The sequence below is a fragment of the Sphaeramia orbicularis genome, chromosome 19, assembly GCF_902148855.1.
Source record: "Sphaeramia orbicularis chromosome 19, fSphaOr1.1, whole genome shotgun sequence".
In the NCBI taxonomy this organism is placed as follows: domain Eukaryota; kingdom Metazoa; phylum Chordata; class Actinopteri; order Kurtiformes; family Apogonidae; genus Sphaeramia; species Sphaeramia orbicularis.
The window spans coordinates 26,566,365-26,580,787 of NC_043975.1; the positions used below are offsets into that span (position 1 = coordinate 26,566,365).

The following is a 14,423-nucleotide window of genomic DNA, read 5'->3' on the forward strand; positions in this document are numbered from 1 at the left end:
ACTAAAACAAAACTATCATCCTGACTGTACTTGGATGCTTTCATCGTGCTTTACACACAATTTCCTCCCATGTGGTCAAACAAAGGCCAGCTGGAAGTGAGTACACTGCAGGCAAACTCACTTTGAGAAGGAAGAAATGATCAAGATAACCTGCACAGTTCAGTGACTCAGTCTGAACACTGAGCCACCCTGGCTTCTGACTCTTTCATTGTTTCCCAACTTTGTCATACTTCAGACACACTGAAATAGGTTTGTCTTAACTTGACCTATATTGTGAGATAATTAGAGGTAAGCACTTGGCATGGTACAATGCACATAAGAGGCTGTTCTGCATTTAGCTGTAGTCCCATGACTTTCTGTTTAACAGATGTCTAGGTTGGATCTAATTTTCACAATGTAGAAATAAATACAAAACCAAGAACATGACAATCATGCCAAATTCTTTTTTATTTAATACCAAGCAAACATCTGATCTTTACACAATGAAATTTCTAAAAATTAAACATTCAAAGACAAGTTCAAACCATCAGATGGAAACAAATACTCAAATGGAAAGAAAACTTAAATACAAAATATATATTTTTTCCATTGCACTTTAACTTCATAAATACAACTCAGAAGGTTAATTTCTCTGGCCCAAAGCAAACTCTTATGCTTGTTACAGATGACAAATCAGCCAACACTTGGCAGTGTTACTGCAGTACATTCAATCATTTGCTCGTCTGTATTTCCTGTGAACATCTCTGCACTAATCCCACTCATCTCCTTAGAGATCAATGGTTCATGATGTAAACCGTGCTGAGATGTTTTACTTTACACTTTAACATAGAAACCATCCAGTCAAACAGTATGTGCACATACATGAGACAACTAAACCCTTTGTATCTGTCAGACAATAAAAAAGATAAATGGAGAGTACAGACATTGTATAAACATAATGGCCAGCCACTTCTGTCACATATCATGACAAACACTTCTGCCTATGATAGTTAACACTTTTTTTAAAAAACAAAAGCCAATCAACATAATATTTACATACAATCTAAACACCCAGAATGTATATAGTAAAATATATCAAACTGAACATGAACCAATAACAGTTTCTGTCTTAGCTGTAAATTCTGTGACACTTTTGGCAGCCTGATAGACAGGATCTAATCTGGAACTGCTCATCTCTTTACAGAAAGGATACATGGGAGTATCAAAGTGCTGTTTGCTGATTGTAATTTCCTCCTGACCTCCCACCCCACTCCACCACTTCCTGTGTTTTCATTGTATGTCACGAGCTGAATGGCTGAACCAGTTCCCATGTTTCAGATGAATACGCTCCCATTTGCTGAATCCACCTCAGATTCACAATCTGGTGCTACAGTTTGCTTGAATTTGCAATAACAGTAGAAATCATCCATTACACGAATAATGATTAAAACTGTGCAGTAAAGAAAAAGAAACAAAACTGTGATATCCACTTGGTTGGTGACAGTTTATGTAACACAGATTCAGTGTTTTCTCATATAAAAACAGTAATATTCATTGATCAAATGTTCCACCATATGAGACGATGAGAGTGGACAGGCACACCACGGAGCATGTGTGAGCTCTGCCTTTTGGAAAAGAAGCTCTGGAGAGATCCCAAGTCCATGTACAACTGTACAATGTTTACGCCCCTCCACTGTATTCGCAGTTTAGAGTCCTTAGTGTTACTTGGAGCACAGGCAGGGATGGAGCACTCAAAAGGTCTTAGGCATTTCTCTTTTTTAATTTTGTAGTTAAAGTCTCATACTTTGTCCAGCTCCAGTCTTGGTCCTTGAAAAAAGAAAATGTATATGTTACCCGTTGACACAGCAAACCACGATAAAACAAAAACACTTGGCCTTATCAGTTTAGATAAATCTTACCCTGGAATCATACACAAAGTACACTACACACTCCTACTACATGATAAAAACAGGTACATACAGGTTATCTCTCCTGTCAGTGCCGCTGTCCAAGGGATCAATTAAGACCCAGAGTTGGTCCCTGCACGCCTTCAATGGCATCTCAAGGGCTAAAGTGTGTACTACATGCTAATGCTAGGTACTGTGTGTGTCTTAGGAGAAGTAAAATGCAAAGACTGAATTTCCCAACAGGGATAATAAAGTGAGTTAACGGTACAACTTTAACCTTAAATTGTGCCATGTGGTTTGAGATGCCTTAGTAACACTGACAGAAAACTTACATTCAAACCAGGTTCCACTTTTTTCTACTTGTATCCTTTCAGTTTCCAATTTTAAAGCCGTTTTCATAAGCCTGTATGAAAGTTTCAGAACAACAAATATCTTATATCACAGGACTTACCACCATACTTTTGGCCTGTTCATCAGCAGCTTCCTGCATCAGGCTGGTCAGCTGACTGAGGTACTTCTGGTTCTCCTGGAGCAGGCGTGGGGCAGCATCACTAGAGGAGAAAAACCATAGTGAGCTTGTTAATCAAATTTAAAGCATGTGATTCTTCCACTGCTTGTATGACACATTTGGTGATTCCCTATTTTGAGTGTAATGCCAAAAAGGAAAACAAGTGCAGATCTAATGCAATTATGGAAGTTTGTACACACACCAGCAGTATGAAACACATGAAGTAAGAACAACTTCTTCGGTAGTGTATTTTCACTACCATTTTTAATTTTTAAAAAAGTCCACTGACAAAAAAAGTAAAGAGGAGTGAATACTAGGTGAATCAGATACTTGTCATTTGGCCCAGGGAGGGAGGTGAGAGGATGTGGAGAGCTGACTGGCTGGGCTGACTGTGACCACTGAGAAACCTGCAGCAGGTTGGATGACTCCGGACTGGCTGCTATAGAGTTTCTCGATGAGTTCTGAGCCTGACGGAGAAAGATAAAACCAGCACATGAAGCATTTATAAATGCATGATTAACAAACTCTGAGGGAGGTAACAGAAGATTTAGCAGCCAGAAATCACCAGCATAGACAGAAAAAACAGAGAAAAGGTGGGATCACAAACTTAAAGGGGTCATATTTTGCTAAACCCACTTTTATTAGTCTTTGGTACATTTATTTGTGTATTTGGGGACCGTAATAATAAATTGCCAGCAGAAGCGGTTGTAGTCCATACTGAAAATAATAATAATAATAATAATAATCATAATAAACTTTATTTGTATAGCACCTTTCATACAGAAATTGTAGCCCAAAGTGCTTCACATTGATTGAAAAAATACAATATTAAAATACATTAAGATTTGATTAGAAATACAATAAAATAAAAATAAATATAAAAACAGCAATATGTCCAAACTTCGAGCCGATAACCTAAAATGTTCAGTTATTGGTTGTATTAAGGAACAAAAGTGGTTGAATGGGACAGAGCAGCACAGTCAACAACCTGGAGGGGGTGGGGTGTAAAGTAGCTCATTTGCATTTAAAGGGCCAGTGCTCAAAACGACCTTTCTGGTGTCATTACTCAGAAATAGGGTTGAAGACGGACCTGTGAAGTTTAATTAATGAAGAATTCAGACCCAAGCATAGCATTTACAGGTTATGTAGATCACAAGGAAATGTTTTAAAATGCATAATTACATCAAAAAAAGCAAAACATCACTCCTTTAAAACACACATTTAATATTAGCTCAAAAAACAAACTCTACATTAGTCTTTCCAAAGTACTAATATGACAGGAAAAAAACTTTGAAGTTAAGCACTTACACAGGCGATCTTCAATAAATGCCAGAACTCTCTCTGTCTCTTGATCTGCATCTGCATCACTGTGTTATCAGCTTCCTTGATACTTTCTAAGGTTTTCTCAATCCGTGGAAATAAGTCAATGATCTTCTGTTTACTGATCAGGATCTTGCTGTTGGCAAGAGTGACGGGACATACTGAAACTGACTGTATTTTGAAATACCTTGCACATTAAAGCACTTATTGAGTAATGGTAGAATATTCTTACCTGAGGTGGGTGTAAAGATCTTTGAGGACCTTGTCTTGATTCTGGACAGTCTGGATGATGGCCTTCACCATCTCAGAGCTGTCACTGCTCACATCAGGCTCAGGTGCTGAAAAAATACACCAAATACAACACATTTCAGTTTGAATGTGATTTCTACATCAAGATGTAAACTCCAAAATGCCACAGTGACAATTCTGTAATCTTTAAAATTTTATGTAAAAATGGGGTTAAAATATGTCTTACTTTTGCATTTAATCTTCATTTGCTTGTAGAGCTCAATAGCTTTTTCTTCTCTGCAATAAAATATTTTAGTAACAATTTAATGGTCATATTTATGGAGACACAAGATAAAAGTTTGTTTTCTCATCTCCTGCTGAGGACCACATTGGTTTAGAATTAAGAAAATTACTACACTTTGGAACTGCTGAATTGAAACATAAAACTCATGGAACTGAACTGTGGAATTAATGACTACATTACAATCAGGCTCAGAAGCCCTGGGTGCTTGTATCAAACCAGACTATTCTGTTAGATGTTTTACAGCTGTATGTGTCAGTGTGCTGTACGCTGAGGTTACAGTGGAAAGATTATTTACATAAAACAATCCACTTCCACACACTACTAGTTTTTACATGGGCCTGCACACAGCATAATATTACATAACCAGTATAGCTATGTGTGACAGCATGTAGCTAACAGTTGCTACCAATTGATTCTTTCAACATATCAAACACACTACTACTGAACCACTACTTGTGACAAAAAACTGCTATCTGGGTCTAATTTTACCATTGTGTGGATGAGACAAATAATTAGCATCAACCAATCAACAACCAGGTCAGCCCAGCTGCAAAACTAATGGACTGTAAAGTCATAAAATAACACAAGAAGCATTTTCAGACTCATGTAACAAAGGACAAAGATAATTATTAATACATATGCAGATCACATGTGGCATTTCATAAGGTCAGTCCACATCAACACTCACAGCTGCTCCATCTTGTCTCCTTGGCGTCGGGCATATGGGCTCCTCTGGAGTTCAACTATTTCAGAATGGAGAGCCATGATCTCATCATCTAAATAGCTCACCTCTGCCACCTGCAGGACAAACCCGAGATCCCACAATGAGTGCTTGTGCAATTGTACTGCAATACATATTGTAAAATGTTGCAGTGTTTTGTTCTTGCAGTACCTGTGCAAAAGCAGCAGCTCTCTCCTCATTCTCCTGCCAGGCTTTCAACATCTTTTCAGAGGCTGAGAAGGCCATAAATATCCCATTAATACAAACACATTTGGTTCAGTATTACAATATTCGATAAAGGTTCAGCTGCATTAGACAAGAGTTGATCAATCATTCACTCATTCTTCATTGATTTTCAGAGTATATTGAGGTAGAGGCCTTCACAGTTTACCCAAGCACTAACCACAAACTATATTGATAATTCGGTAAACAATAAAATCCTTACAACTAAATCAAAGTAATGACATCAAATCGATAAGTACTAAACACTCACATATGCCATAGTGCATCTGATCACTGTACTTTTCCAGGTCATACTGAATGCTGCTTTTAAAGAAGTCCAACTTGGCCTTCAGCTGCTGCGAGAAGCCAAACATGCTGTTCTTACACCTGGTCAGATTGGTGTTGTAGCGCAACAGGCTTAACCTGAGGGAGAGAGCAGGTAGATGTTTACAATTACAAAGTTGTCCAAAGTCTTTATGTGAAAAAATTACATTATTTGAATTTTGTTTAATTACATCAGTGTGGCTTTCAATGCAAAAGTCTAAAAATTCTATCGCGGCTCTGTTCCTTGAATTTTGAGGTTAGAAAAGGTTTGCAAGGTTTGTTAATGCGACTTACATAGCAGCTCTCTGTCCTTGGAAAAGCCTGCTGTAGTCCTCCTTCAGACCACAGATGTAGCTTACTGCTTCACCCCACACTTTCTTTAACACAACAAGGGGCAGCGGCATTTTGGCCTCTTGCACTAGAAAAGTTTAACCAACATCTGTATCAGCAGCATTTTACAATAGACAAACATTACAAATCATGTGCATCTCAGTAAAATGCACCCAGTAGAGACAACTGAGATAAAAAAAAGGAGTGATGGAGAATATGCTCAGTACTGTACACTGAAATTACATTAATCAGTGTGTTTGACACTTGATTTTGTAAAATCAATTATTAAAAAATCATGAGTATTAATAATAAAAAAAATAAATAAAAAAATAAACTCACCAATAGTGTTGACTTTATCAGGCAGCTGTCTGGCACTGAACGGACCAGAGTACTTGGTGATGCTTTTATCAAACAAGTAGACAATGTAGCTATCCCACCCCCTCTGCACAGAAGACAAAAAAACACACCACTCGTATGCAATACAAAGCAAAGATTCCACCAGACTGTCACTGCAATCAAAGTTCCAAAGTATTATTCAGTGAGTGTTGTGTGAATAATCGGAAATATATATTTTTCCAAAATGCTATACTCTGACTCCTTACCACTCCATCTAAGACACACTGTGCAGCAGGTTTCCTAGGATCCAGTGACACACCCGTCTCCTGCAGCAGCTCCTGGTTCACCACTTCTATCTTGGTCTCTGTCTCAATGCGCTTCTGTAGACTATGGAGACTCTCATCTGGAGCCAACTGGTATGAATGCACCTGAGCTGTGGTCATGTTCAAGATGTGGACAACCTGTAGAGAAAGCAAGTATGGAAATGCTATGACATGCAGTTGAGTCATGTATATTATATGTTTCCAAAATGCACACAGTGGAGTCTCTAACAGTGCAGCAACATACCATGCATGGCCCAAAAGCACAGCAGTAATGGAAGTGCTAAAGTTATAGATAAACTGCGAAGACAAGTAGGCTTTCCTCACCTTCATACTCAGTATCCGCTCAAGCACTTCAAAGCACAGGGGTTTCTTGGATTCTGTGATCTGGCCTCCCCTCAGAACAGGATCCCACTTTAACATTAACTGAAGCAGGGACTCCATTGGCTCCAGGAGTGTTCTATATTGATGCAAAGGAAATATGTTAAGCTGGCACCAAATATGTGACAAATGATTAGCTGTATTAAAAATGTGATCACTTTATATGGTCAGTGGTCAACAGTGAGTGTTCCTTCATGTACAACAGGAAACAACTATAGAGTCTTTGGATAAAGTGCTCTAACCTGCTGATATTGTTTGGGTATGGGAGGTGTGTGGAGAACCTGACTTCTCCATTCAGTTCCTCTACAGCCATGATGTCTTTGGGACCTTTATTCCTCACTTTGCTTGCCCTGCAAATGTGGAGAACCAGGATAAACATGGATAAAAAGGATACAGATCTTAAAAATATAAAACATGCATAAAGGCTCCATAATTTTGATGAAAAATATTTTTCCATTAGACTTTCATCTTGTGATTAAAATTGCTTTTGTCATCTATATATTTAGACGTTCCACAATAAGATGAGACAACCTTAAATAATATTCAAGCACCAATGTTTAGTCCTCTATTGGAGTCAATTATTAGAAATAAAACACATTAGACTAGAAATGCTTCTGCCATACTTATAACAGAGTGGGGAAACAACTTATATACACATATTTCCTGTAATAAGGTCAACTTACCATTGAACAGGTTGCAGGTTGTGTAGGAACGGACGAAAACCACAACTACATTCAAATATCATTGTGGCAAAACTCCAGTAGTCCACAGTAACAGTGTATGGCTTATTCTCAAATAGTTCAGGTGCCTAGAATTAAAAAAAAATATATATCACTGAACCATTGATAGAAAAATGACTGTGTCTCCCTGTTGTATTCTTATTACTGATTAGTCTTACGTAAGTGTCTTAATCTGTTATGGCCTTTGTAAGTCTTGTCATGTAATTGTTCTTTGTATCAAGAAGATGATATTCTCATCTTAAGATGTCATCCTGTGTGTGAACTGTCATTGTTCTCATGTATCTAATGTATGCAGTAAGAGCCTGACAGTAACATTTAGGTACAAAAGTGTCTTCCTTTTGGATGGTCAGCAGAGACCTCTTACATTGGGACTGTGCTTGGTTGCTGTGTGAGCTCTTATCTGTGCACAAATAAGGCCTTGAAATGAAATAAGCATTCCTTCTTTGAGCACATTGTCTTAGAATGGTGATTTTCAGTCTCAAAATCCCACAACCATCAACTATACAATCAGTGACACTTCCATCCAAGTTTGTTGTGTTGTGCCCTTACAAAAGCCAGAATTAAATGTAAATTAACTTCTACATCTTCAACACAACTGATACTTGTGACACTACATAATGAATATTCTTAATGAATTACATAAGGGTGTACATTAAGTTCTTACCAGATACTGAAGTGTTCCCACAAAGGATGTACATAGACTGCCCTGGTCCAAGTCTTTAGCATAGCCCAAGTCGATTATTTTGTGAACAAGCTAAATAAAGTATATACGGGACAATTACTTAAAGATTCAAGTATCCAATAACAACAAGAAAAAGCACATAAGTCCTAAATTTTTACCTTTCCATTGATATCTTGTAGCACTATATTTTCAGGTTTAAGGTCTCTGTGTATAATCTTGTTTTCATGCAGATACTGGATACCAGACCCTAGAACAAAAAACAATTGTTTGATTTGTTTGTATAATTTTATGTGTAGAAAAAAAGAGCCCTAACAAACAAACAACACCTTTAAGAACATACCAACATCATTGAGTAATGAAAGCACTTCACTTTCTTTCAAGCCGCAGCAATTTTCTGGTTTGCTCAGCAACTGTAAAAGAAAAAGGATCAGATCAGATCTATTACACACAAATTCATTTTTATACTGCACTGAAGACTTTCCATGTTCCAAAAACATGATGTATGTACCATGGATGACATGCTATTATGCAACTTTGTTATTCATAGATATGCATTGCAAGATTTTAAAGTTCAGGAATAAACTACGACTTCTTTGTGCAAGTTGCTCACCTTCCTCAAATCTCCCCTGGAGCAGTACTCCATGGCTAGCAGTGGAAGATCATTTAAGGATATAAGGTTTATTTCCTCTGGAACATCTCTGGCTGTCACAACATTGATATGATTTAACCTAAATGAAAAGGTAAAGAAGAAGGTAGAGGCAGAGATGATATCATTTTACTTTTCAAACCCATACAGAATTTGTCATCTAGTGTTGTAATCATACATACTTAGTATCTCAGTATACCAAAGGAAACAGGCAAAATAGCATTTCAGTGAGTTAAAATAAATACAAACTTTTTCATGATCTGGATTTCTCTGCTCCATCTGTCCTTATTCCTTGGTGTCAATTCTAGACGGCACATTTTCACTGCTAGTTTTTCATTTGTTTCCTACAAAACAGAGACAAAACAACAACTTTGTGAATATGACAACAAACTGACAAGACGTACGTTTTCTACTAATAATTCAAAAGTTATCTATTAAGATATCATGTCAAGACATGTGACAAATTAAGCTGAAACCAACATTAAGTGTCTTGGAAGGTGCTGGGCTACCATAAGCTGCCACAATAACGGGAATGCACCAAGACTGTGGTGGAAAGAGTTCAGTCTAATACATAAATAAAATCTGCCAAATGATGTGATGAATGTAAAGGCCAAAGCACCTGAAACAAACCACTTTCACCCTGAAAACATTCAGTGACCTCCCATGCCCTATGGATGGATGAATGCACTGTCATTCTTGAGGAAACCACTCCCATCAGGCTTTTCCTTTCACTTGTCACCAGAGAGCACAAGCACATACCACTGCTTGACGTTTCATAAGAAGCATGCAATACTACAGGTATTAAACTAGTTAAGTCGCTTTTATTTCTTCCTGCATGTAACAAGGGAGGCGACATTGAAATGTCTGCATCATAAAGTGCTGAAGAACTATACACTCACATGATGTTGGTAGAGATAAACATGGGCAAAGCCTCCCATGCCTAGCCTCTCCTTCAGCTCCCAGTCTCCGCAGTCCTGGTTCTGTCTAAAGGGAGGTTTCTCCATTGTTGTGGTGAAAGCTGAAACAAAGTGCGCAAATAACGTTTTACCGACAGCAACAAAGACCAACGGATGTGTTCGAAGACAGACAATAGACAGAGAAGTTTTCACTTTCAAAGCAGTTGTGGTCGCAACCTGCTTGCGCTTTTCCAATATCCACCTAGCTAAACCAAGCAGAGACTAGACTATATGCTGGTACGTTTATCAAGCGAGTGTTACATTTGAGGTTTAGTTAAACAAATCAGTTGTATTTCTGACATTTATCAGCAGAGTCATGAGTAGTGTGTCTAATCGGAGATAAACTGGGATACTATAGCAGTCTTGAAAGATGCGTCTTCACAGAGCCAACTGTCATTTTATTTAGCTGGTAGCTGCTAAAATGCTAATTACACTTTCAGCTCTCGACTGAACAACTAGCCTATGTATGCCAGGAAGTAGACAGCACCAGTGGCTAGCATTATAGCATTAGGAAATGAATGCCTCGACGGCGATAACGTTTAGTTTAGATATACGTTTTGCTAACGTACTGCACGTATAAAGGGTTTTGTGACTTACTTGGGGTTTCTACGAAGATGTCATGAGCCGTTTTCGGTGGATATTACGGACGTTCGGTTGTTGTTTTCAGGTCAATGCAGCACCGTGAGAATGTGTACTTTCCTGCGTGACGTCACGAGAAACCCCGGCTGTGTTTCTTGAAAATGAAACGGGGGCGCGTTCAACAACACAAACCACCAACAGCAAGAAAACACACCAAGAAAGACAGATATACAACCTCCAATGGGCTGATCTTTTCCCACACCATCTACACTCATGATATTGTAGGATTATTGTGTATTTTCAAAAGTCTCCATCACTTTTCAGGACTTTAATTTTTGTCAAAACATCATAAATGTTGTTGCAGCCTTTATTTTTTATATTCTGCTGAACATTCCCTGGACAGTGATGAAGTATTGACTCTAGTAAAAGTACCAATAAACACTACACTGAGGAAAACACTTCACTACAAGTAAAGGTTTTGCTCTGAATGCGTCATGAATGAGTCAGTGTGGAGTAAGTAGTCTTGGCCAGTGAGTCTAAGCAACATCCCCATGAAAAAACAAAAGTATTAATGCTCACACACCTAATGATCACCAGTGACCAAAAGCATATACTGAAGTAAAATGTTTAATCATTTCTGAACCATTCATCTTATCAATACAGGTACATAATTCAGATAAAATGCAGTTTCTTAGCTTCTCTGGGTCCGTAGTGAATGTGAAAACACTGTCATTTTCTGCAACATTGATTCACCAGTAAAACCCATGTAGTTTGACAAATGACAGTGGTTGTAGACACTTGTTTTTATGTTCAGTTAATGATATGATTTGCTGAAAAAGTCACTTTTTCTTCAGTTTTCAATTTACTGTGTGTGTTTATTCAGACATTTCAAGCATCATACATTTGTGCAGGATACAATGTTTAAACATAACGTGCTGCACACTTTTAATCCCCCTCGGTCAAATATAGTGTAAGATTCTGTTGAGAGGTACAGCCCTATAATTTAGGTTAGACTGTCTTTGTGTAAAATTTATTACATACATATTTTTATTTGAAAGTACTCAGATATTATAACTGCACAAGGCCATTGGAGCTTGAAAAAGTAGGTCAAGGTCACTTATTTTCAGTAGGCTTCTGCTCCATGCTAAGATGCATCCACAGTATAAATTTGGTGCAGATACGTATTCTTCAGAGAATGCAGTTATGTTGTCGAATGGACAGACAGACAAACAGACAGATGACAAAACGATTACGATACCCCTTGGCCGAAGGGTAAAAATAAAACAATTCAATAGTTTGAGTAGCGGAAAAATTAACATTCACATTCTTCATATAATTTCATGACTTTTCTTTTAAACATAGTTTTAAACATAAATAACATTGTACAGTCTTTTAATTCAGGATTTAACTTGTTCCAAACATTTACTCCAAGATCAGAAAGATAAAATTGCTTCATATTTGTTCTAACATAAGGTTTTTTGAACACATTACTTCCTCTGAAATTATAAACACTTTCCTGCATTTTAAAAGGAGCTCTGTTTTGATATTGGAATTTGTTATGAGGTTTAATGAACATCTACACGGATAATCCTGGTTTTTACAAAGAAAATACAAAATGCAGAGGTTAAGATTACAATAAATGATAAATAACTTACAAAAGATTAAATGTAGACAAAAGAAATTTAGAAGTCGCCACAAAATAGTTGTAGTTCTTTAAGTATTAAAGGTTAATTTTTTTTTTTTCTTTTCCTGAGTCAAAGTTGAAGAAATTAGAAGGTAATTTTAGTCTTAAGCATTTCAAAGAAAACAATTAAAATGATAAAAATGTTTGATCAGTGTTGACATGAACAAATAACATTAAATTAAACAACATAACACTCAAACAGTTTGTGTTTTATTCACCAATGGAAGCAAATTAAACCCTAAACACAAAAAAAGCTTATTATAATGGTATAAAATTACATTATGATAATCACAGCCACTAATCTAAGAGGAAAATGATCTTGATATGATATAAAAGCAATATTGTGATTTGATATACTGTACTGTGCAGTCGTTTGTCAACAGCAGTTTTGTTGTTTCAGCAAAGTTACAGTGACAATGCAAATGCTGTTCTCAGCTTCTCTATTAAGAAACAACCAAGATGTATGGGAAATGCATGCAGGAAAAAAACAATGTCTAGACAGTGTAAGTGTCCAGTATTTAGTGACCTTCCTTTGCATTCAGCATGACTTACAAACTTCAGCCTGTAGAAACCATTTAGCTCTGACTTCTGTGTGTGTTTGTTGTTCTGAATCATAGAACAGAAGCTGAGATATGAAACATGTATGTTCATTACAACCCTGCAAAAACAACAAAGCTGAAGGTGACTGTAGACACAACACTAAAAAATTGTATCATGTTCACCCATAGAAACCCAAACATCCACCATCTAACAAAATCATCTACTGATGTAAATGTTTAATACCTGCTGATCTCAGCTTCTCTATTAAGAAAGAGATCCTATCAATACATGTAAATAATTGGTGTAAAATACAGTTTGTAATTTTTTCATGGTCATCAGATTTGATCCTTTTGGACATTCATAGGCTCTGTAGTTACTGTGTAAACACTGTCATCTTCAACAACATTGATTTGCCAATAAAACCTACGGAGTTTGACAAACGACAGTGGATGGAGACACTGGGTTTATGTTCAGTTAATGATATATTTTATTGAAAAAGTTTTTTTTTTCTGTTTTCTCTGTTTCATAATAACCCTCAACTTTAACCTGGGCTTTTATGAACATCTACATGATCAGAAAAATAAATTTAGGAAAATACATTATTTACACTGAAAAAACTCAAAATAAAGAAGATAATATTACGATGAATAGTCATAAATCACCTAAGAAAGGTTAAATACAGAGAAAATTTTTCATTCATTCATTTGGGAACTGCCACAAAAGTAGCACTGGGTCTGTTTGGGTTAATGATCATCATTGTTTTATTGCCCAGGCCTATTTGAGTGTTTCTCTCACATTCCCTCTGTGTAAATGTATGTTTCATTCTACTGCTATAGAAGCCTAAAGTTGCATCATATTGTAAAAGATCATTATGTGTTTTAAGCTTTGCTGTCCAGTGAGAACCGCATATCTCTAGTAAGTGAATTTTTCATGAGCTTTTCTGGCTAACCCACAAGGACTTTTACATAGTTTATGTTCTTAACCTCCAAAGCTTTATCCTTTGTTTCATCACAAACATTGAAAATCAACTCATTCATGTAGTTTTTATTGGAGAGGAAAGGTGTGACAAATTGTAAACTGTAAAGGGATAGTAAAGTTGTTTGAGCAATGTTGTGGAGTAAAAAGTAGTCAATATTTGCCTCTGAGATGTACTGGAGAAGAAGCATACTTGAAAATTTCCATTTTGTCCACAGTTTGTGACAAAAGTACTCATCTAACGTACTGGCACCTTAAATTTGTATTTTGAGCACCAGGCTAACATTCCACTGTTGGTTCAGGGAAAGGCTTTCTTTACAAATGTGACAAAAGGGGTCCTAAAATCCCCATGTACACAGTGCTTGATTTCTTTTAAGCCTACTGTTTAAACTACTTGATCCTGGAAGTCAGGGCTGTTTCAGTGTTTGATTTTGGAATGAATGAAAGGGATTGTCATTCCTTTCTGAAGAAAAATGAGTATAATATTCCCCCCTTGTTAACTTGTGCCCCCACTGGAAGATCCATGCTTAACCCATAAAGACCCAGCACTACTTTTGTGTCAGTTCCCAAATGAAATTTTCTCTATATCTAACCTTTCTTAAGTGATTTAGCACCATTATTCAAATATTATCCTCTGTATTTTGCATTTTATCAGCGTAAATCAGACATTTTTCTGTATTTAATTTTCTGACCATGAAAATGTTATTAAAAGCTCAGATTAAAATTGAGGTTTATTGTATC

General features: G+C 36.8%; 1 protein-coding gene across 1 annotated transcript; it reads right to left on the bottom strand.

The window, feature by feature from the left end:
- Nucleotides 1-428: 428 nt before the first annotated feature.
- Nucleotides 429-10,617, bottom strand: LOC115410174 (inhibitor of nuclear factor kappa-B kinase subunit alpha-like). Its single transcript, XM_030121657.1, has 22 exons — nucleotides 10,502-10,617; nucleotides 9,848-9,966; nucleotides 9,198-9,292; nucleotides 8,913-9,030; nucleotides 8,643-8,712; nucleotides 8,461-8,549; nucleotides 8,285-8,374; nucleotides 7,564-7,688; nucleotides 7,123-7,230; nucleotides 6,827-6,959; nucleotides 6,446-6,640; nucleotides 6,183-6,285; nucleotides 5,808-5,931; nucleotides 5,461-5,612; nucleotides 5,139-5,200; nucleotides 4,935-5,044; nucleotides 4,190-4,239; nucleotides 3,947-4,052; nucleotides 3,703-3,850; nucleotides 2,725-2,861; nucleotides 2,338-2,437; nucleotides 429-1,806 (listed from the first exon to the last, which is right to left on the bottom strand). The coding sequence occupies exons 2-22, from the start codon at nucleotides 9,950-9,952 to the stop codon at nucleotides 1,741-1,743; spliced, it is 2,286 nt and encodes a 761-aa protein (XP_029977517.1). The 5' UTR covers nucleotides 9,953-9,966; nucleotides 10,502-10,617; the 3' UTR covers nucleotides 429-1,740.
- Nucleotides 10,618-14,423: the final 3,806 nt, after the last annotated feature.